Here is a 23,872-nt window from a genome sequence, read left to right as displayed (position 1 = left end):
ACACACACACACACACTAACAGACCTCGGCACTGAAGTGGGGAGGAGATAGAGTTGACCCTTGTTTGAAAGTTTTAAAAAAGGAATCAGCTCTTTTCCTTTTTTTACGGCTTTCACTTCCTTCCTTGCCTTGAAAGATAACAGCGGTGTGTGTTTCTGTGTGTGTTTCTGTGTGTGTGTGTGTGTGTGCATATTATGTAAAACCGCTCGCTCATTTCCTCTATCACCGAGCTCTGTCCTTTAGCAATTGAAAATTAATGAACAAAGGGATTATGATTTAAATGTGTCTGTAAAATATCTGCCTTCTCATGCGTGTGTGTGTGTGTGTGTGTGTGTGTACCTAATATGAGGCCGTTGGGGTTCGTGGGTGGCTGCCAAACCACCCGAACGGATGACAACCGCACTTCTGGAAACACCATCCTGACAGGGGGGCCTGGGACTGGGGGAGAAGCAGAGGAGGCAGTTGGCAGCAGAAGGAAACGGTCATAATACACAGAAAAGAGAACATGAGAGAGAGAGTTGCTTAACACGAGCGCGTATACTCTCATAAGTTAGAACGGCGGTACCAAAGCACACACGCGTGTGCATATGCTCTCCACACACACACACACAGCGTCTGATATATTTTTAAGAGGCACTACTAAAGAGATGCAAACTCGAAAAAAGTCATTTTCTCTCAGCTTCACACCGCTCCTGATAAAAAGCAGCTGTTCCACTCCACCAAATACACGTCGGAGCGAATGCGTGTGTGTGTGTGTGCGCAGTCTGCGTCAGTGTGTGTGTGTGTGTGACTGACAAGAGAGGATGGAGGTTCATTATACATCGTCGGGAATTGACTTCCAACCCGTTTCTTGTTTCAAATCCTGAAATGAGAAAAACTTTTCAAACGTGACACTGTTTGATGGGGGATGAGGCGCGGGGGCGTGTGCGTGAGTCCGCCTGTGAACATTTGAGTGTGCGTGTTGCATTATTCAAGGACGCCAGACCGGGTTGCTCGGCACACACACACACACACACACACACACGCGTGTTCTCCACGCCTGGGCTCTGGGCGATCAGTGAAGTGGGGGAAGACAAAGATTAGTTTCTACAGAGGTGAGGGGGGCGGGGAAAAAAAGAGGGAAAAGTGTTGAGCAAATTGCTGGACAGAGAGGTCAGAGATCGGGCCCGAGAGAGAGAGAGAGAGAGAGAGAGAGAGACCCTACCATCTTCTTTGGTTCGGAGCATTATGGGATGGCTCTGTGGGCCGCCGCCCACCCGCGTGTACGCCAGCACCCGCAGCACGTACACGGAGTGTTTGCGGAGCGCCGCGAGCAGCAGCGTGGCCCCGCCCTCTCCTTCTGCCACCTGCTCCCTGGGGGGCCCTTCGGAGTCCTTTTCGCTGTACAGCACCTGGCAGACGCAGGAACAAGAAGAAATACGTGTTAAATCTCACAGTTTACTGTTTGTCTTGTAGTGTCGTCGTCTGAATACTTTCAGGTTGATGAAAAGCTTCTTTCCTACATCAGATGTATATCTTTGAAACGGCTATCATTAATATAATAGTGGAAACATTATATAGCGATCGCATCTGTCCTGATCAAAGTATCAGTGGACGCCATTAGAATCCATTCGTGTCTGTTCGTAGTGTAAAAGCTCTAAATCCTTTATACGGTAATAGTACGTCGAGGTTCTGTTGATGCTGCCTGAATGTGGCGCAGACATCTGTTATTGCAGGGGTTTTTTAAAAGTCCAAAGAACATATGGTTTCATCCTTAAAGGAAGCAAAGTAATTTCCCAAAGCAGCTGAGCTGAGAGGTTTTTGGTTAAACACGATGAATGAAAAGTGTATTTATTGGGGGCTTTTCGAGCAAATATCTAATCAAACAATTCCATCAACGGAGCAATCCAATCGCAACACGATGGCCGTGCCCGTCAGCATCGAGTCAAGTCAACTGTATTTTATAGAGCCCCCCAAAAAAAAAAAAATCACACAGCTGCACAGCCGCCGCGCATCACGATGAAGCAACATGGCAGCTGTGGACCCGCCGGAGGTCTGAGGCCACCGGGGAATCGGCCACATCAAGCTTGTTAAAGGAATATGATAAAACAACAAAAACAAAACACCAGACCCTTTAACATCGACGAGCAGTCATAAAGAACAAACACATCGGCGCACAGAGCTCCTGCGCTGAAGCCTCGATAGCCGCTCTCTCTCTCTCTCTCTCTCGGTGTTAGTCATGCTCATAAACTCCTTTCGTTTAGAAGGGAAATTACATTTCTTGAGTGTCTGTAAACATAAATAGTCACGAGGAGCGCGTGGCAGGATGCGGGAGGCAGGAGGACGACTCGACGGCCACTGAGGAGCGGGGAGGTGTGTGAGAGCTCATGCCGGCGGCCACTTCCATCTATTAACATGGTGGGGATGCTCAGTGGGATCCACAGGAAAACACACACACAGATGGGCGGGGGGGGGGGGGCATGCGCTTTGGGCATGATGGATAACATGACCTGAATTGTCCACCGCATCTTTAAAATACTGGATGCTGCTGGTCCATATCACACAGCCGGTCTCTCCAGTGGATTTCTGTACTTATAACACCACCATGTCCATGTAATTGAGAATAAATGTCCTTCTTTTTTAAAGCTTTCTTCCGCTACGTTTTTGTTTGGGGTGGCGACGAAGAGCCAGTTGTATATTAAAAGATATTAAGATAGATATCTCGCATGTGCTTTCCCCCGTGTTAAACCCCCTCCTCGGCGCGTTGAGGGCGGCTCCATGCACGCCGCCGCACGACAAGAAGCGAGATTGCACACAAAAAATACAGCCAGATGCTCGTTGTCTTCTATTTATATAAAAATCAAAGAAGAAAGTGGAGTGCATAATAATACTCCCTTGGAGGGTGTGCGTGGGAGTGTAGAAGGAGACTTGTGACCGCCGGTGAGTGCCGCACTTAAAGTCGAAATGAATGCACCTGGCGTTTCACCATCAGACCTCGGAAATACGAGAAAAGATGAGCCTTCGTGGACTGATTGTAAACTGTGTTGCTTAAGTGGGTCACAAGTCTGGACTCAAATGCTAATGCATCTTCACACCACGCATGTAGGCGCACAACAAATATGTTTCTCCGGCCTCAACAGCAGTTTGTGTGTTTTTTCTTCTTCTCTCCAAACAAACAAAAAACCGTCAGGCTTTACGGATTATTGTCCTTTTCCCCTAAAATGAATAATCCAGCAATTGTTTCTCCTACAGCATGACTCAAAAACTGCTGTTTTTATGATAGGGTGTTGAACGTTAAAGCTACCGAGGCCGGGTGCTTTTAGGAGCAATACATGTCGAAAAAAAAAAAAGTACAAAATAAAGCATTTTGAAGCTATTATGTCATATTAGGCTTGGAGCAGACGCTATTGTGCGTATATCTTTGTGGCAAAGTGTGTGTGATGGTGTTGGAGGAGGGGATGATGGACTGAGGGGGGTCGAGGAGAGTCCTGGGGCATTGGGTGCATGTGTTTTTGGGTTTTGAGTGTTTTTGTATCCACCTTGTATCCAAGTATGACTCCATTCTTCTGGGCCTGAGGGAGAGCCGACCACCTGAGGAGGATCCTGGTGGAGCTCACGGCCTCCGCGCTCACGTTCACTGGAGACCCGGATGGAACTGGAGAGCGCACACACACACACACACACACACAGACACACACACACACACACACACACACACATTACAAACAGTGGACTACCACTCTACCCTACCATTTGAGGACCACTATTTCTAGTCATAATGTTTCTATGATGCTCTTTAAATAATATTTCTATAGTATTTTCTATTTCATTTTCATGACAAAAATAGGCAACGCAGCAACCTCTATAGAAGGGCAGCAAAAAAAAAACTAAGTTTTAATTATTAATGTAAAATAGTAAGCACAATTACCCAGATAGGAGCAATATCAAAATCAATGAAGGCCCCCTGGAGGGATGCATTCTGTCTTTTTAAGCAGAATCGAAGTTTGATAAACTCAGGATGAGATCAACACAACTGATCAATCTTAGTATTAATAATGTGCACGACCCAACAGTGAAAACCCTGCTGGTGCCACTTTACTGACGCTTTTCTCCAATATTCTGATTTCGGAGGCATGAGCCGAGTTTCATTCATTGGTTCAATAAACAGAAACTCACTGTGTCAACAACAACAGCCAAAAGAAAAGAAACAACCTTTTCTGCCTGCCGTCATTTACCACTGAGGAACAACATTGATATTAGATATTACAAAAACCTCTTAGGATGTTTACTACTCCTTTGGTTACATCGTGATTTATATTCTTATCTATAAAAACACCAATTTCTACTTCTGACAACTTCAAGTGACCTATTGACCCTTTGAGTGGCTTCATTTTATGTTATTATATTTGTATTTAAAAAAGAAAAAGAAAATACATAAAATAAATTCTTCCCCATTCAACGCATCCAAAGCATTTAGAGAGCTTTAACACATAGACATATATATTTATTCATGAGTTAAGGAACACAAATATATATATATTCTACAAGAACCTTTCAATCATCCCAATTCTGTGGAGAAAATGTTACTTGGCAGTGTGTGTGTGTGTGTGTGTTGAGAGCTGGTTGAGATATGAGCAGCGTCGGAAATACACGAGGGCAAAACTGACACTAAGAAATATATCTTTGACCCTGATATCACGTTTTTTCTTCTTTATTTTGTCTGTCCTATCTGTATTGCCTAAGAAATCAATAAATATAATTTAAAAATGATTTTTAAAAATCAAAGAAATAAGTTATAGTTGTTAAACGTTGTTTAAAAAATGAAATAACAATTAATAAACACGAGGAAATAAGAATAAAATTGAATAAGATTGCCAGATTCGAGTTTCCAAAAAGCGCCTCACGTTTCTTTTTATATGCCATTGAGTGGGTTCAGTCAGTGGGGGCAACAAATTGACCCCTAAAAAAAGATGTAAATGTCCTCCCCTGGATATGAGTGAGAGGTCAAGATTTATAATTCACAACAACACAATTGACATTAGACTACTGAAGGTCATCGCTGTCTTAAAGCACGACCGACAGTGGGGGGGGGGGGGGGGGGTAATTGTGCACTTTAAATCCTCATCCGTGTGTCTCCTTCAACCATACTGGACAGACAGGAAACAGGAAACAGGAGTGACGCGTACCAGACTCTGCCGTGAGCGCGGCCGCCGTGTCGCTCCACGGTCCCGGTCCGATGGAGTTGTAGGCCTGTATCTGAACCTGGTACTGGGTCCAGGGATTCAGGCCCTCCACCGTGGTCTCACCGGCCCCCCCCGCTCGCTCCACGTCCTCGGTCCGGTCCTCCCCCTGGCCGTCCGTCCGCCACAGTCTCAGCCGGTACCCCACGGTCTCCGGGCTGCCGTTGTACTCGGACTCTGGAAGAGGCTGCAGGGGGACCACAGAGAGGACGAAGGAGACGTTGTTCTGTCATGTTGGCCAGACGTTACACACTAAGTTAAAGAGGCTCTCTAGTGACACATAGTAAAGTTCAGAGGCTAATTCTGTTTTAATATGGTGAACCTTGTTCCACTAAAGCTTCATAAATGAGGCCCGTGTGCCAAGCTCTTCTACTTTGTCAGCACTCGGCCACTTTGTGACATCCCCGCACTCGCCGAATTTAATTAATTTTGACTGTGATTGATGACAGAAGATCCATCCATACAGAGAAGGAGCTGAATAGGATGATTGAACGGGACACCAATATAATTATGATTTGGTGCACACAACAGCGTGTTGCTCTGTGAACCGATACGACCCGACAGGGAACATGGAGCGGAGCCCCGCTTGAACTTATGAGGAACAATTAATACGACGTCAGGTCCTCAGGAAACCCAAAATACACACGCAACCCAAAAGAGTCACAGTTGTGGGTGTGGCAGAAATATGTCACCCGCCCCCCCCCCTCCATGTATACGAGACACTAGAATGGACTGTCTTGTACGAGTGATGGACAGTACCCCCCCCCCCCCCTCCCTGTATTGCGGCAGTGCTTTGAAGCAGGCCGTTAATAAAATTAACTTTTAAAAGAAGAAAAAGACATTAAAAAACGCATAAATAAATAAGAAAGTCTAACAAAGTGCTCTCGTGCTAAACACTTTGGAGACTTCTCTCCTTGTGAGTCCATCTTGTGCAATTTGTGTTTAAAAGGAGGAGAAAAAAAAAAAGTATAAAATGACAAAGAACTCGATATAAGATTCTAACTTTCTCTTCAGATATTGCTAATAAACATGGTCCGGTTTACTTTGTGGGTTTAACTCTTTAATCTTTACTGACTCGGCACTCTTCACTGTAATCGTGATGGGCTTGTTGTAAGATATTACATCCTCAGAATGTTGGGTCCTGATAACAAAAGTGGAATATGACATTTAGATCCTCACAATGTGATATAAACAAAGACACACACACACACACACACGTGTGAAAAGGCATTACGCTGCTCTAAAGAATATGGTTATTTATGTGACATGTCTACATTTAAAGTACATCCTAAAAACCTTTTTACTGTCTTCTCTTCTTTGACATTACATCCCCTGATCTTCCGCTCTCCATCACCCTCTTCCCCCCCCCCCCCCCAGTTTTATTCACACTCCGTCATCCTCTCTTTTCATCCGCTCTCATTTCCTGCCACCTTCCCTTCCTTCTGCTGTGTCCATACTTTTTCTCCGTCACCTCATCCTCCCAAACTCACTGCACGTGAACCTCCACGGCGTGATGCACCACAGACAGAAAAACACACAAATTATTCAGTGCCCTAAAATCACATTAGTGAGAAGTTCAGCTTGATATCATGCCGTAGTAGATTTTAACCAACGTTGTACAGGGGGTTGCCATTTAAAATACTCCATTTTAGCATTTAGGCGCTATAATATAGAATTTCACATTAGCGTAAGTGCCCTTAATACGCAGCTTATAATAATAGCCTTAGCTAAAACCATTGTGATTGTTCCATGACAGCACACGACCTAGCATAGCTCAGCCGGAGCATGCAGGTAAGAGCCCATTAGCATGCTGCGCAGGTAGCCCAGAGGGCCTCCGTGTCCGTGTCTGATTTGACAGGCTCTTTTTCTCATTCCAACTCTTAAATGGAAAAATACTCCGCCTTCCATTTATGTTATAATAGAAGAGCGGACAGGGGGAGTGGAGGGGGGGGGGAGTAAAAGAGAGAGGGGGGGAAATAGAGGAAGGGAACAAGAGCAAAGAAGAAAAGGCGGTAAAGAGAAAATGACATTGCGGCGCGTGACCACGCGGACTGAATGGAAGATCTGAAAGATTAGCGTTGGCGCCGATAACGAGGAGACACGCTGATTACGGGCTGTCGGCCGCTCGGCCGGTGAAGTGCACACTCACACACTCACACGTGCACTTGATGTTAAGATCAAAGCAAATACACACTTTGCGGTGCAAATAAAATCCTCATCAGGGAGATTAGCACGAGTGTTTTTTTTTTTTTAAAGAGGCAATTTGTGTCTACTCTGTGTGCGTGTGCTTGTGTGTCAGTACCTTCCAGTTGAAGCGCAGGCTGGTCTGCGTGGCAGAGAGCAGCGTGAGGTTAGAGGGGGGGGTGTCAGGGGCGGCCTGCAGGGTCTGGATCAGCCTGGAGGGGGCGCTCATCGCACTGGAGCCGACAACGTTCACCTGCCGGATCCTGAACCTGGTGAGGGCAGAGAGCACGGTTGAGTTCATCGCTCTCGAGGGGGACGACGCAGCTCGCGGTCGGGTAACGTCTACCGGAGGCGGACCTCCGCATTTCAAAAGAATCTGCGCCCTGATGACGTCACGGTGATGTTGGTGTCTCTGCGGGTTTGGAGACTTTCTGACGAAAAGCACTCGTTACAAAGTGGTTTTTAAACAAGAATGTGTGTGTCCAAAGAAAAGGGGATATTAAGTTGCATTGTGGGTAATTTAGGACCCAGTGTGTTTCAAACTAGCCTCCGCCGCTTTGATTGAGACATTTCCTCTTAAACCTGCCTCTTTTGAGCCCACCAACTTCCTAAAACTAAATTGCTGGATTACCTTTCTGAAAACATGACAGTTCCTCACAGACAGGACTCAAGTTAAACGTGGGGGGGGGGGAGTCAAACGTTTACACGGAGCTCCTGGAGAAGCAGTTCTTTCATCAGCATACACAAGACCCAGATACACAGGACACGTCAGCCCGATGACGGGTGGCCTCCGAGGTAAACTCCTCCAGACTATTTCAGATCCATGTGATTTGCTTCGCAACTGAAACACATTTTACTCGACGGCATCCGTCAGCTGGAGCTCTCCACTGGAGAATTTCTGAAAAGGACCACCGGCATATTGTGAAGATGGCTGCGAAAAAGACATCTAACCATACGGTCTCGCTGACACACACACACACACACACACACACACACACACACACACACACACACACCGGGGTGCATTTGGTACTTTTGTAACTTCTAAATGCAGCCGCGCCTTGGTGTGTGTGTGCGTGTGCATGATAAAACGTGAGAGAGTGCAGACGGCACGAGAGAGACGACATCTGTGAGGGGGGGGGGGGGGGGTATGAAATACAGACGAGTGCATCACTTCATCTAATGTCCCAATGGTGTCGCCCGTGACAACATAATCCCTGTGAGTGTACATCGACACACACACACACACACACGTACGCACACGTACGCACACGCTGCAATCCCATTACAGATGAATGCAATGACACAGAGAGAAAGAGATAGACAGATACATGCAGAAGATAAATAGAGAGATTTGGGGGGAGAGAGAGAGAGAGAGAGAGCGGGAGAAGAAAGTGTCGCTGCGGCTCAGAGTGACAATGGAGCACATTTATAAACAGCGGCTTCTTCACGGCCCTTGAGCAAGGATTCAAGACGCCGCTCTCTCTCCCCCTCTCCTCGGCTCTTCCCCTCTGCAAGGCGGCCCGCCGTTGCCCTTCCCACTTTCTCATCACCTTTCTCCCCCCCCCCCCCCCACCAGCGAGTGGAGGGAGGGTAATAAGGATCTGCATGCAGCAGCTGTGAAGGTGCTGACAAACAGAAAAGCCTCAGATGGAACTGTCTCTCCGAGAGTCCGTGTGATTTATCTAACTTCACCGGAGTCTTGCAATGCTGCAGGAACTGGAGGAGAGTGAGACGTGTGTGTGTGTGTGTGTGGTAGACGATGTTCTTGTGGAGGCGGGGGATGTTTGCTGCCCACCTGTACTGGGTGAACGGCATGAGGTCAGGGATCTCCAGCGCGTCGGCATCCGGCTGGTTTTCTTTCTCGAAGACAACTCTCCACGCCTCGTCCTGTGCGTCCTCCTTCACCACCTGTTCACGAAAAGGACGCACACATCGTCACATGATGTTTTCCTCCTGAGTTTCGAGCACAAACGAGGACACACACACACACACACACACACGCCCGCACCTGGCCTTCCACGACCCATCGTGATATGACCGTCTTGCCATCGAGACCAGGGCGGAACCGAAGTGTCGCGGTCCGGGGACTGATGTTGGAGATGACTACATTAGATGGTGCACCAGGAAGTTCTGCAGATAGAAAACAGAATGTCAAATAAATTACTGCTTTAATAATAATAACAGATTTTATTTGTAGAGCGCATAAAGAAAAGTCACTTGTTGGCACTTAACGATAAAAGCAAAAACAATAGAAACTAGAACGGGCACTCGGTAGAGCGCATACCTTCGCATATCACAAGATTGGGCATTGAATTATGAACATTTTGGCATTATTTGCATGTCAATTGGATATAAATTGACCGCGCTATGGTAAAAAGAAGATGTTGACCTTTTCATGACCTTGACCTTTGACCCGATCGATCCCAAAATCTAATCAAATGGTCCCCGGATAATAACCAATCATCCCACCAAATTTCATGCGATTCGGTTTAATACTTTTTTACTTATGCGAATAACACGCATATAAATAAATAAATAAATACACGGCGATCAAAACATTACCTTCCGCATTTTCAATGCGAAGGTAACGAGGCAGAGAGATGGCGTGACAGTGAGGAACAAACCAAAAGAAAACGTACGTAACTAGCATCCCGGGTTTAAAGCAGATTTTAATAGATACATTTTAAGTGCAGTTTTGAAAGTGGCGAGTGACAGAGAAGAGTATGATGTCACCAAGTAGAGGATGAAGAGGAGGGGACCAAGTACCGAACCCTGGGGGACACCTGGAGGGACAAAGGCTGTGTCAGACTTTATTGATGCTCATGAACTGTTGGCGGCCGGAGAGGTATGACTTGAACCAGGAGACGGGGGAGGAGGATGGAGCGGTTGATGGTGTCAAAGGCTGCACCGAGGTCCAGTGGGATGAGGATGTGGAGGGAGTGGCCATCGGAGGAGAGGTGGAGGTCGTCGGTGACTTTGATTGGGGCGGTTTCTGAGAAGGGGGAGATTAGAAATGGGTCTGTAGTCGTTGTGGATGTCAGTGTCGGGGTCCGGGCCAGGCTTTTTTGAGGGGAGGGACAGAGCCAGTAGAGGGGGAGGAGTTAATGACAGAGAGGAGGAGCGGGTGGAGGGCCGAGAGACAAGCCGTGACCAAAGTGGAAGGGATGGGGTCCGGGTCGGAGTCTTCGTGCCAGGCGGCGATGTATTGAGATCAGAGAGGGAGGTTAGGGAGAAGTGAGAGAGTGACTGGTCACTTTGGGGGGGGGGGGGGGGGGGGTTGGATGCGTAGATGCACAGATCTCAATGTTGTCTTTCAAGAGCAACAAGAGAGTTTATTAATATTGTTACTAGCCGAGGCGTCTGCTCCCACGCAGCGAGTTCTGTATTCTTACTGCCATAACACATCTGTTGACCCAAACCTGCGGGATCGTTTATATTATTGCTATTTCTTGTATTCCAACGCTGAGTTACAAATCCTTTGAAATAAAATAATTGCTCGTGCTGCAGCGACGATTTGCAAGAACAATAAAAAACACATGTTACTTTGTGGAAGTAAAGAAAAGGAGTGTAGCGTCACAGCATGGAGACGTATTTCAAAGGTTTGGATCAAAAGAAATGAAAGAAAGACAACATGTTATTTTTTTAAAGACTTTTCTATAAAGGGATAACAACACGTCCAAAAATATAAAAGTATTGTCAGGACGACGACATTTCTCATGTTTAATACACCTGCAATACCCTTTGTAATAGGAAGAGAAGAATCGTGTCAACAATGATTCAATTAAAGTATGTGTACAGATGGTAAAGCCCTTTGAGGCAAATTTGTAATTTGTGTTGTCGGGCTATATTAAATAAACTGAATTGAATTGAATAATGACTGAAATAAAAATGACTTTAAAAAAAAAAGAATTGAAGAAATAGCTTCCTGTCCTTTTCTCTTTATGTGCCAATGCATTAAAATAAAAGTTAATTCTATTAAAGCGCAGGCGCTTATGCTCCCGCTGCATATCTCTCTCGGTCCGAGCAAATGAATTCATATTTCCTAGGTCGACAATACAACGCAGGGTGATAAATCTGGACGGAGGCGAGAGGTGAATTAAATGCGCAGTTCACTAAAGTCCATTTAAGGGCCATAACTGTCTGAGTGGGCTGCAAGCCTCGTCTATTATCTTTGACCCTTTTATATTCTAATATTCTTCCGTCTCCATGAAAGTAAATGAGTGACAGGGAAAGTGTGATGTGGCGGACCCGTCGTCAGGGACAACCGCTCTGGGAAAGGAAGGAGAAGCTGAATACTGGCGCGGGATTGGCTGAGAGATCGAGCTGCGTCCGATTGTCTAGAACATACTCACACCTCCACCGCGCCGACGGAACAGAACCTTCCCGTTTCAGGTGCAATACGTCTTTGTGCATATAATTTAAAGTGGATCGTGTATATATTTTTTATGAGGATATGTTTTTTTTATTACTTTCACCCAGGGGACCGGTGATTGTGTCCCCTGTGTTTGTGAGTTACATACGTCGTGGAACGAATACGTGGAATAAATCAAAATAGGAATAACTAGAACGGGCACTCGGTAGAGCGCATACTTTCGCATATCACAAGATTGGACATTGAATTATGAACATGTTGGCATTAGTTGCATGCCAATTGGATACAAATTGACCGTGCTATGGTAAAAAGAAGATTTTGACCTTTCATGACCTTGACCTTGACCTTTGACCCGATCGATCCCAAAATCTAATCAAATGGTCCCCGGATAATAACCAATCATCCCACCACATTTCATGCGATTCGGTTTAATACTTTTTGACTTATGCGAATAACACGCATACAAATACAAATACACGGCGATCAAAACATTACTTTCCGCATTTTCAATGCTACGGTAATAATATGACGTTTTGTATGCACACTTCAACCGGAACTAAATATTCCGATGAAAGTTTTACAACTGCACCTTTTCTTCGATTCGCCACTCGTAATTTACCGGCGTCTCTGAATGGACTCCCTCCCTGACGGCTTGCTGATGGACTTGGCGCCGGTCGGGCTTATTTGTCGACCGCTCTGCAGACTGGGCTAAAATCAAAATGCTAATGTCCCAACAAGTTAAAAACACGTCAGTTTGTTTCCTCGAATGAAATATGCGTGATCACACAAGATCGCAACCCAGCCCGCTGACTTTTAACCCACTTTGTGTCTCCGGGTGGTGTAAGTGCTCCGGGGCTGATCCACTGTAATCCTCCCAGTTCTGCTGCGGCACAAAAGTATTTGCTGAACATGGCAGAATACAGATCTGTGGAGCCGGTGTGTGGAATCAAACCGGCAGAGCAGCGGGACGCATCAGAACGATTTTGTTGAATATTTTCTTTTTAAGGGGGGGGTAAACAGATTATATAACATGACCGGGTCCAGTTATTATGGAAACAAGGCCGTCTCTCCCTCTCTGGATCCGGCTCGCGATGCAATCTGCGCTCCTCAGCAGGCGTGGCTCCGTCAGCCGACTGGTAATGTCTGTAATGTGGGGATGTTGGTTCCAGCTGCCACGCGCAGATGAATCACGAAAACCTCTCAACTCCATGAATACATGAATACGTAAACAAGACAAGAATCTATGCTCGGCGGATCTCTCTCTCTCTCTCATTCTTTAGTCCTATTCTCTAATCTTGGAGCCCTCCGTCTTTCCTTCAGTCTTTTTGCTTTCATGAATTAATGAATAACCTCGGAATCTACCAACTGTCGGCATTCATCCCGCTTCAATATGCTTACTGCCTTTACTCATAAATTAGTAATCAGAAAATGTTAGGACAAGAATCCCACTGTATGAGCAAGTTTTTCCCCCCCCTCCACTTTCTTTCTCTCTGTCCATTTCTGAGCGACTCGGGTCCTCTGTTCTTTGGAGATTGCACTTTTTTGCGTTCTCTGTTCTTCCCTCATTATGTTTCTATCTGCACTCCATTCTTCAGTCTCTCTCTCACTCCCCCTCGCTCTCTCTCTCTCACTCTTTTGCTCTCTCTCTTTTTTGCCCTCTCTCTCTCGCTTTCGCTCTCTCTCTCGCCCTCTCTCTCTTGCTTTCGCTCTCTCTCTCACACTTGCTCTCTCTCTCTCGCCCTCTCTCTCTCTCTCGCTTGCTCTCTCTCTCTCACTCTTTTGCTCTCTCTCTTTTTTGCCCTCTCTCTCTCTCGCTTTCGCTCTCTCACACTTGCTCTCTCTCTCGCCCTCTCTCTCTCTTGCTTTCACTCTCTCTCACACTTGCTCTCTCTCTCTCGCCCTCTCTCTCTCTTGCTTTCACTCTCTCTCTCACACTTGCTCTCTCTCTCTCGCCCTCTCTCTCTTGCTTTCACTCTCTCTCACACTTGCTCTCTCTCTCTCGCCCTCTCTCTCTTGCTTTCACTCTCTCTCTCACACTTGCTCTCTCTCTCTCGCCCTCTCTCTCTCACACTTGCTCTCTCTCTCGCCCTCTCTCTCTTGCTTTCACTCTCTCTCACACTTGCTCTCTCTCTCTCTCACACTTGCTCTCTCTCTCTCACCCACTCTCTCTCTCTCTCTCTCGCCCTTTCTCTCTCGTTCTCTCTCCCTCACTCTCTCTCTCTCGCTCTCTCAATCTTTTGCTCTCTCTCTCACTCTTTTGCTCTCTCTCTCTCTCGTTTGCCCTCGCTCTCTCTCTTGCTTTCTCTCTCTCTCTCTCTTTCTCCCACTTGTTCCCTCTCTCTCTCTCTCTCTCTCTCACCCTCCACTTTGCCATTTGCAGTTAATCAGCACTAATGATTTTGGGTTGGCCGTGGTCCAATCATACTCACCCATCATGCACACAAGCGTGGCGCGCACATGGTACACGGACAAATAACCCAGATATTAAAGCGCTCCGTGAGACGCTGTGAATGACTAACTCTTGTGCATGTGTGTGTGTGTGTGTGTGTGTGTGTGTGTGAGTGTGTGTGTGTGTATCGGTTGTGTGGGTGATGATTCATGGATGCACAGTAACAGCCACTTATCAGCCTGAGGAAAGACGATGGCATTGTGAGGGCTCATCAGTCACATTTACCCGACAACACACACACACACACACACACACGAGAACAAAAACCTTCCTTTAACATCCACTGTCAGCGGCTCCTCTGTATTTATTGTACCTGGTGGGACGCCGGTGGAGATGGTGGAGGGTGTGACCACGCCCCGCCCCGCGGCGGTGAGCGCCGCCACCTGTAGAGCGTAGGCGGTGGTGGAGGTGAGTCCGGTCAGCTGGTACCGCAGGGTGGCGTTTGACAGCGAACGTTCCTCACGACTCGACTCGGCGCCAGAAACTTCCCACCACAACACGTAGCCTGCAGGGTGTGTGAAGCGCACGCTGGGTTAATAAAGGAGTGTATCGACACGAACAGACGTGGATACACACACACACACACACACACACAAACAAACACTTGCGCATAATGAGAGGCGAGGAGCCAAAAAAGGAGGAAGGCAGGAGGGGTAACTACAGACGAAATCCCTGTCTGTCTCTACGCATCTTCAGAGTCATGCATCACACTCCACCACCTTCTAACACGTACATGTGTGTGTGTGTGTGTGTGTGTTTAAAGCCCCGGAGAGGGTGAATGGTCCCTGGTCTGTCTCGGGGCTCGCCAGGTGTCGGATGAAAAGCAGGTTGAGGAGAAAAGAGTGAATGTGTAGAGGTGACCTTGACTGAATGTCCTCTTTCCCTCCGAGTGTGTAAAGCCGGTTGGACTGTGGTCTCGTTTTTATGGGCGATGACCTGACACACACACACACACACACACACACACACACACGCAAAGTGGCTTAATTCACAGCAGCTCGTCTAACGGGGCCACGGACGAGCTGAGGCTAAATTAATTTGGGGGACGGAGCTTGAGCACCAACAACACGGTGGGTGTCGGGGTGCGTGGGATAAGGCCAAGTCGGAGTTAATGTGGAAAGACAAGCTGCCGAGAGGAGGGATTAGAGGATGATGAAACACCGACACACACGGGCCGAAGAGACTCATTGTCGAACACAGAGGACACTGGACACGTTTTTAGGGCTCCTCTCTCACGGTTTTCTTTCTTTTCTGAGCCTCTATTAGTCATTCTGCACTGCGGATCATGCGTGTTGTTCACTGGGATGACTGCGGAGGCGTCGGGGGAACAACGCCTGCACAAAAGAACCCGACAAACAGCATGCGATTAAAAGCTGTTTTTTTTCAAAGTCACACGCATTGGAATTCCGGCTGGAGTCTAAGACTGCAGATGTTGTGAAATGGACTAAAGGAAGAACTCAAACTACGATCTAAAAATAGTTAGTAGAAACGGAGACAGGTTCCCAAGAATGTCAAGGTTTCTAAAATGAACTCGGTTATGTCTCTTTTAATTTGTTTTGTTCGGTGTTTTTCTGTTTGTAACAACGTGTTTCTCAGGTGGCTGTCTTGTCCGTGTCACCCTCGAAAAAAAGAGATTCAGCCAGTTATATAACGGTTTAAATTTAAAAGAATTAGTGAAAAAAGTGGAATAAAAGTGAGGGATGGAAATGTGAAATATGCAAAAGGCAACTTTGTTAAGACTTTTCTCGTCTTCTTTTTTTAATGTTCTTGATGGATTATTGATTATTGATGGATGAGTACCTTGATAAGCGGGTTGCTGCCCCCGACTCCATGTTGATTTATGTTTTGTTCTTTTTGTTGTTGTTGAAATATATTATATATTATAATATATATTATAATATATAATATAATATATATTATAATATATATTATAATATATATATAGTATATTCAATACATTTATGTTGTATAATTTTGACTTTCTGGCAAGAACGTATATAATATATATTATAATCTATATTATATATATATATAGTATATTCAATACATTTATGCTGTATAATTTTGACTTTCTGGCAAGAACGTGTTCGTCAAACACAATGAAAGCTTCTCAGCTGTTAGTGGGGCTGAACGTGGAAACGATGGAAGTTTATTGATTATGAAAGAGACGTCAGGAGATGCTTGAAGGGTTCTGACCGATGATGATGCCGTTCTTGTCCTCAGGATCCGCCCAGCTGACTCTGAGTGACGTGTCCAAGATTTCCGTGAAGCTCAGGTGGCGAATGGGTCCAGGTGCTGGAAAAAAAATAAAAAATCACAAATTCAGATCACAGCAGAGCATATCAGTAATATTTTAACTCCTCCAGCACAGTTTTAGGAATTCATCCCTCCACACAAGCCTCTTGTCCATGCAGCCTCTTACTTCCTGCTTTTCAACTTCCCACAACACCTCCTAATCACTTCGGCATCGATAACCACACACACACACACACACACGCACACACTCACAGACACACATACAGACGCACGCATGCCTGTCATTTCTCATTTCATGTACGGCTCTCTAACCACTCTCCCTGCAAGGCGATTAAGCTATTCATCAAAGACATTCAATAACACTCACACTCACACACACACACACGCACTCACACACACACACACACACACACACACGTAAAAAGCTATCATCAAGCAAGAATTACACCCACCGTTAACCCTGCAGCATACCCAGCACCCAATCAATACCAGTCCACGGCTGTGTCGGAGTGTGTGTGTGTGTGTGTGTGTGTGTGACTGTGTGTGTACACATGGCTTCTAATATCCCCTTTCCCACCCGATAATTGCTGGTTGTTAATAATTGCTTGTCTGTCTGCCTATAGGCTATTGTGTTTATTTGACGGCGTGACTGTGTGCCTGCGTACTTGCAACTGGGCGGCTATTATGTTTATCAATGGGACAGAAGGCTATAAATACAAGTGCGTCTCAAAAACACATGAATTAAATCCCTTTAAAAAGACACAGTGGGGGGGTTTGGGGGGGGCTGAGAATCAACATATCAAAAAAAGAGACAATGGAAAGTAGAGGCCCACAGCTGTGCTTCACACTGATTGAAACAGCTGGACTGAACACAGAGCAAGTCAATACGCTGTCATCGATATTCACAGGAGAGGCTGGTCCGTGTGTGTGTGTCCGTGTGTGTGTGTGTGTGTGTGTGTGTGTGTGCGTGCGAGCGAGTACTCACTGTCCTCGTGCGTCTGCAGCATCGCGGGCGGGCTCCGCGGGCCGTCTCCAGGTGTGGTGAAGCAGAGGGCGGAGCCAAAGTACCAGGTGAACTTCTTGAGCCCGCTGACCAATCCCGTGTGGCGTGAACTGGGGTAGTCCGGGGTGATGGTCACCACGACGACGTCCCGCGGAGCCTGCTCCGGCCAGATGTGCAGCTGCGAGAGAGGGGGAAAGACGGCGGGCGGTGACGTTCCCCGGTACCGAATCCTCCGAAAAATATCCACCGCAGTTTATCGGCTCGTTGTTTTTTCCCGTTATTGTTTTATTCAATCGTCGTTTTAATCAAGCAGCATTAGCTCCGGGCTACCGGAATTAATTGAACAGGTTTTAGTTGTTTTTTTGAATGTCATTAAAGTCTCCGACTGCCAAATGCCATTACTACGGCGAAACAATATTCATGTCTCGTTACCTCGGAAAAAAAAAGTTTATCTGCATCTCAAATTAAGCTTTTATTTACGTATGAATGCAGCACTCGACATAAACTCCTGCCGGCGGGCCATCGGCAGCCATAACAACGTCTGAGAGAAGTTTGATTATCACTCCAACTAAACCGTCTAATGGAAAGTTAATTTGTCTCTATTGTGAGCTTCGATTTATATTCAGACCCGCCGCCGTTCGGTTTGCGTTATTGCTATATTTACAAAAACAAGCGGGGTAAAGCATGCGCTTAAATATTCATAATGAGAGACGAGCCACGGGCAACGCCGCGATATAGAACCGTATTTATAGATAAATAATAACTTGCCGAGATGTAAAGTTACCGCCAAGTTTTCACGGGGAAAACAATTTGATTATAATGAAATATTTCCAAATGTCTCTTTAATGGCTGCTGTATTTCTTCTGGTTTATTTTTTGCCGCATTAAATAATAATAATAATAATAACCATAACAGAATCGCCACTTCTCGAATGCGTCGGTGACGGCATGCAGTGTGTGTGTGTGACGTACGGTCATCTTCAGTATGAATCCACATAATTACGTGATGTGACACAAACGTGATTAATACGTGTCAAAAATATCAACTCATAGCTCATTAGTCTCATTGTCTCCTCAACAGGAAGTGGATGAGTGAACCTGAAAGTGATCACAGGCTCAGCCTGGACACTTTGGAGCTGCTTATTGATACTCGTGGGTTGATATTTAGTATATTTATTATTTATTTTATTTAGTTGTTGAAGACGCATTCGGCGGAGTTATCAGATATCACTTTAAAATGATCTAGTTTATTATTTATTCAGCCACTATGCTGCTTGCTGGTTAACCGTGACACGTGTTTGTGGGTGTTGTGAATTGTAGCGCGACAACACACATTGTGTGAGAAAAAGAGTGTTTTATGAGATTAGATTAGATATTCCTTTATTAGTCCCACAGTGGGGACATTTCAGGATCACAGCAGCGGGTGCACATTAGAGTATTAATACAAATAAAAGATAAAAATAAAACACAAAACACAATAACAAAAATACTAAATATACAGAGGAAATGAATATATATATCTACAGAGGCAGTGACCAAAGTGAATTTCCAGCAGGTTAAAGTGTCCAGGAAAATGTATGTTGCCAAATATAATATAAATAAATATCAAATTTATATTCGCAAAAAAAGCTGTTCTGCTGCACGCACGCACACACACACACACACACACGCACACACACACACGCACACGCACACACACAAAGCGGCGAATTAAGGTTTCCTATTGTACTTTATTATCAGCTCAGTGCAGTTTGGGACCCTCCAGCAGATCCGACGCACGTCCACTTTCAAAGCTCGCCGGGGATGATTTGGGGTGGGGGGGGTTCTGCCGTTGCTATAGCGACGCGTGCATTCTGGACCAGATTGCGATGGAAACCCAAAGGTGTGCTGAACAACGCTGCATGGGCCCAACGACACGATGGTACACAGTGGGGGGGGGGACAAATGCAGAAGGCTTTTAGTGGTAGTATTTAGTATTGTTATTGTGTTTTATTTTTTATCTTTTATTCACCTTTGAGCTCTATTATTTGGGGTATTGTGTGCAGCCGGTGATCTGTGTCGAGATCAGATGAGATGCTTCACATCCTTTTAATTAATATCCTTATCTTACCGTCCGCTAACCGGGACGCCCGCGTGAGCAGCAGCACATCAGACAGAGGGAGAGCCATGTGGTATTTATCACGCTACGGAGACGCTCACATTCTCTAAAACACACACACACACACACACTTTTAAAACCCAGTGATGCGCATCAGGAATGTGATGTGTTTTCTTTGTCATGTTAATCAGCTCCTTGAGGGTTGGTTGCCACAATGAAGTGAATAATAAATCTTACATAGCCAAACTACCACGTATAGATCACTCAGAGTATCCCAGCCGGCTCCCCATTATGCTTCTGGATGATTATCTCTTATTTCTCTTCGCTCTCTCTCTCGCACCCTATTTGCTCAACACCTCCTCTCTCCTCTCTCCCCATTTAATCCTCCCTCTCTTTTTCTTCCATCAGGCATTTTCATTTCCACCTGGAGCCCGGTCCTCACTTGGCTGGGCTAAGCATATGGGTAAACAAGAGCAGAGCAGTGCATTCTGGGCCATGACCTTTGAGCTTTGTTGACTTTATAAAAAAATTAAAAAAAGGCATCAGCTAAAATAAATGTACGGAAACAGAAAATGGAGCCGTGGAGTTTTGGACTCGAGACTTCGGCATCATAAACATAATGGTTATTGTATTATCTGCAGTAAAGCACGTTTTATATCTTTTTGATTTTACTATCCAAGCAGGGGTTGTTTTTTTATAAATAAAACGTCTCCGTCTGGCCACTTGGGCTCAAACGCGAGACGTAAAGGCTATTCCCAGCATGCAACGGTGCATTTATCGCCGCGTGGCTCTCGAGCATCAGGATAATATCATTTTTTGAAGTTTAAAAACACACACGGAACTTCTCAGACATTACAGGTGAGATCCTGCACATATAAAGAATCCATCAAGACCACAAGAAGGGTAGAGCATTCATCTGGATGTAGGGTTGTCAACACACACACACACACACACACGCCGAGGCTTACCTTGTACCCCTGGTTGATGCCATTAATAAACTGCTGAGGCGGCGGGTTCCACGTGAAGCGGATGGTCGTCGAGTTGATGGCGACAACTTCCACTTGCTGCGGCGGCGCTGTGGGGACTGAGCACACGGGAGACATTGAGCTGCGGTGGATCCTCCACGGGGAGGAAGACGAGGGTTTAGATACACCGGGGAAACACGGCCGACCCGGAGCCCGGAGCCGCAGAAATAAACACTTTTCAAAGTTACACTTGAACTTTTTCAACAAGTAGTGCCTTTAAATATATATATATAAATCAATATGTCATACGGCGCCATATTTCACATTGATATTCAGTTCATTTTTTAAAATTAAAATATCTGCTGGGCTTGCAAAAGTTAAATGCCAACCCCCAGTCGGCTGCTCTCTGCTGCCAAATGACCTCATTCCTCGAGGAAGTTCACCTCATCTGTTGTGTTTTGCGTTCACATATTTTTAAATAATGGTGATGTTGAGGACCAGACGTCCTGTTTTTATTATATTTCTCTGATGTTTACTTATCTCCCGCTCGTGCCGGTGCATTGATGTGCCTCTGCGTGTGAAGACGGAGGCGTTATACGGAATCCATCAGACCAGCGGGCCAGCGGGAGAGAGAACATTAAAGAGCAGAGCGCAGCGCTTAGGCGTCCTGCGTGTGTGGCACAGGATGCGGTGATTATGCTGATGCTCCGAGAGCCGCGGAGTCATAAATGCACTGTTGCATGATGGGAATGGCCTTTACATGTCGTGTTTGAGCGAAGCCAAACGGAGAGAGACACACACACACACACACACACCGCTGCGACTGTACGGAGCTATGAGAAACTGAAAAGAGGGGGAAGAGATAGTGAGAGAGGAGAGTCGACTGGATGAGAAGACAGAGAGGGGCGACGGGAGATTAATTGATGTTAAAGATGCTCCCCCCTCCCCCCCCCCCTCCTCCTCCCCCGCCACGCTGACTGTACTCCAGGGAATCTGCTTCTAACCCCTCGCAGCTCACAGCTACAGATAAAGCACTAAACTGTGTCCTCTGGGGGAATCTCAGTACGCATGTGTGAGAGGGAGGAGAGCGGCGCGACCGATCGAACGCCGACTCCACCCGCATCCTCCCGGAGAGAGCGAGGGGGAGAGCACGTCCCATCCGCTGCAGCCACTCCCATTAAACCGCATTAGAATAATTAATGAGCCCAACTCCCTCTCCCCAGTCTATAAACCCGCCCCCAACTCTTGTAATAATGTCGTCGCTTTTTAAAATGTGTATGTGCACGTGAAGCTCGTCTTTAATCGAAAAGATAATACGCTGTTGGAATCCAAGTCAGGAGGAGCGGAGCACGCGTTGGAGGATTCACCCCCACGGCCGCCGCCTCCTCCTCGTCTCTCTGTGAGGCCTCCGCTCGCATCCCTCCGTCTTTCACCACATCGCGAATTTTCGCGAATTTCGCCTCAAATTCGCCCGACGACGAGTTGCGAAAGCCAATCAGCGTTGAGGCTCTCCGTCGTTGGTGAATCTAACTGGCTGCTGCTGCTCTAATGGAGCTGGAAGCGTCAGTCATTCAGACGTCGTCGGTGACAGTCACCGAGCTGTGTGATGTCATGTATAAATATATAAATATATGATATTAATGTTATGAACCCGAACACGAGGGCGTTGGATGTTCCGACGTTTGCGGGACGTCCTCAACAAGTATAAAGCAGAACTAGTGGTTATTTCTTCCGTGGTGGACGGAGGAAACGATAACGGTTTCCATGGAATAAAGACACAGGGATAAGCCCCGCCCCCCCCCCCGGAGTCTCCTCCTCCGGGCCGAAGTCGACACGCCCTTGAGGGCGACGCCTCGGGGGCAACTTTGACAAGAGTGAGCTGCGTGGAGACGGCCGGCCGGAGGCAGCGCCGCCTGGCGCTGTGATCTCGGTGGGAGGAATCGCTCGACCATATCGCTATGACAACCCAGAAGAAGAGGGTCTCTCTGGAGACGTTTTGAATTTTTTTTTTTTTAGATGTGTGATTGCTCCACAATCGCCTCAAAATGTATCAAAAGCAAAAGTTCAGAAGTGTGGAAAATGCCACATGCTTCATACTTCTTATTCTTTTTATTTCATGAATAACGAAGGTCGATGATCACTTGACTCATTTCAATGCCACAGACACATCTTTTTATTCCTATCCAAATAAAGCTCTCCCTATTTATAAATGTACAGCCACCAAACCTACATGTGGGCTTCTTGCATTTAACCTTTATATGACCTTATAATAAGTACCGAGGTTTGACATATTGACAACTCTCTATTAATCAGACATCGCTCGTCTCATCTCTAAAGTTCTGACCATCAAGCAATTCATTATGAATATATTTCTACAATGTATTTGACCACCAGGCACACATTTTAATGTCTTTAAAGTCTTTTTTGGTGCAGGATTTAAGGACTTAAGAGCTTCTTTTGGCCGGTCAATGAAAGCAATTCACACGGAAAGATTATGCTCCTGATATTTCTATGCGGGAATACTCAAAGTTCAGCGAGAAATAAAAACCGTTGCATGTGTGTGTGTGTGTGTACGTGTGTGTGTGCGTGTGTGTGTGTGTGTGTTTGTAACTGACCTCCCTGCAGCGTGTACTCGGTGACGGAGCTGCTGTAGACGCCCAGGCCGGCGCCGGTGAAGGCCGCCACATGGATCTGGTACTGGGTCCAGATGATCAGGTCCTTCAGCAGGCAGTAGTTGGTCTCTGGGCTGCTGATGTTCTTCTCCTGGTAGTCCCCCGGCAGCCCGGCCAGACGGTACCTACACACACACACACACACACACACACACACACACACACACACACACACAGACAGACACACACACACATTAATCGTAAAGTGTTGATTTCATTAACGTTGCGTTTCCACATCGGACTCAACGTGACACCCAAAGATTTGGTTTCATCTGAGTAGCGAACTGACTCACACACACACACGTACGTGAGTATTAATAATTAATTATGTCTGCAAATCGATGCCCCTAAATGCAACACGCTTGTTCTTTAATGCACATTTATTATTCTCTTTGCCCTTATGTTCTTTAAACTGTTTATAGTATCAACAGTTTATGTGTAAATAGTTTATACTCTTTGCACATTCCTTGGTCAATGCTTTGCAAATAGATCCTTTGTGTCATACAGCTCTTATCAATTTTTAAAAAATTATATATATTTCATATGTATACTATTATTGGAAATTAGTATTTTATTTATGATTATTGACGTTTGCAGTACTTGCTTCTTATCTTTATCGGATCTTATTATGGTCATTTTTTATGGATTAAAT

The 23,872-nt window shown here is 46.0% G+C and overlaps 1 protein-coding gene across 4 annotated transcripts in view; it reads right to left on the bottom strand.

Moving 5' to 3' along the window:
* Positions 1-23,872, bottom strand: part of LOC130189744 (protein sidekick-1-like) — a 242,497-nt gene that overhangs the window by 33,288 nt on the left and 185,337 nt on the right. For all 4 annotated transcript variants that reach the window (XM_056408677.1, XM_056408673.1, XM_056408675.1 and 1 more), the window contains 12 exons: positions 23,164-23,345; positions 20,552-20,667; positions 17,469-17,664; positions 16,424-16,522; positions 14,541-14,732; positions 9,415-9,536; positions 9,202-9,314; positions 7,522-7,672; positions 5,166-5,406; positions 3,519-3,634; positions 1,205-1,391; positions 340-438 (listed from right to left, as the gene is read on the bottom strand). In XM_056408677.1, coding sequence (XP_056264652.1) covers positions 340-438; positions 1,205-1,391; positions 3,519-3,634; positions 5,166-5,406; positions 7,522-7,672; positions 9,202-9,314; positions 9,415-9,536; positions 14,541-14,732; positions 16,424-16,522; positions 17,469-17,664; positions 20,552-20,667; positions 23,164-23,345 — 1,814 coding nt within the window. The remainder of the gene's footprint in view (positions 1-339; positions 439-1,204; positions 1,392-3,518; positions 3,635-5,165; positions 5,407-7,521; positions 7,673-9,201; positions 9,315-9,414; positions 9,537-14,540; positions 14,733-16,423; positions 16,523-17,468; positions 17,665-20,551; positions 20,668-23,163; positions 23,346-23,872) is intronic.

This window comes from Pseudoliparis swirei, chromosome 24, assembly GCF_029220125.1.
Source record: "Pseudoliparis swirei isolate HS2019 ecotype Mariana Trench chromosome 24, NWPU_hadal_v1, whole genome shotgun sequence".
NCBI lineage: Eukaryota > Metazoa > Chordata > Actinopteri > Perciformes > Liparidae > Pseudoliparis > Pseudoliparis swirei.
This window is presented reverse-complemented; position numbering and strand designations above follow the sequence as displayed.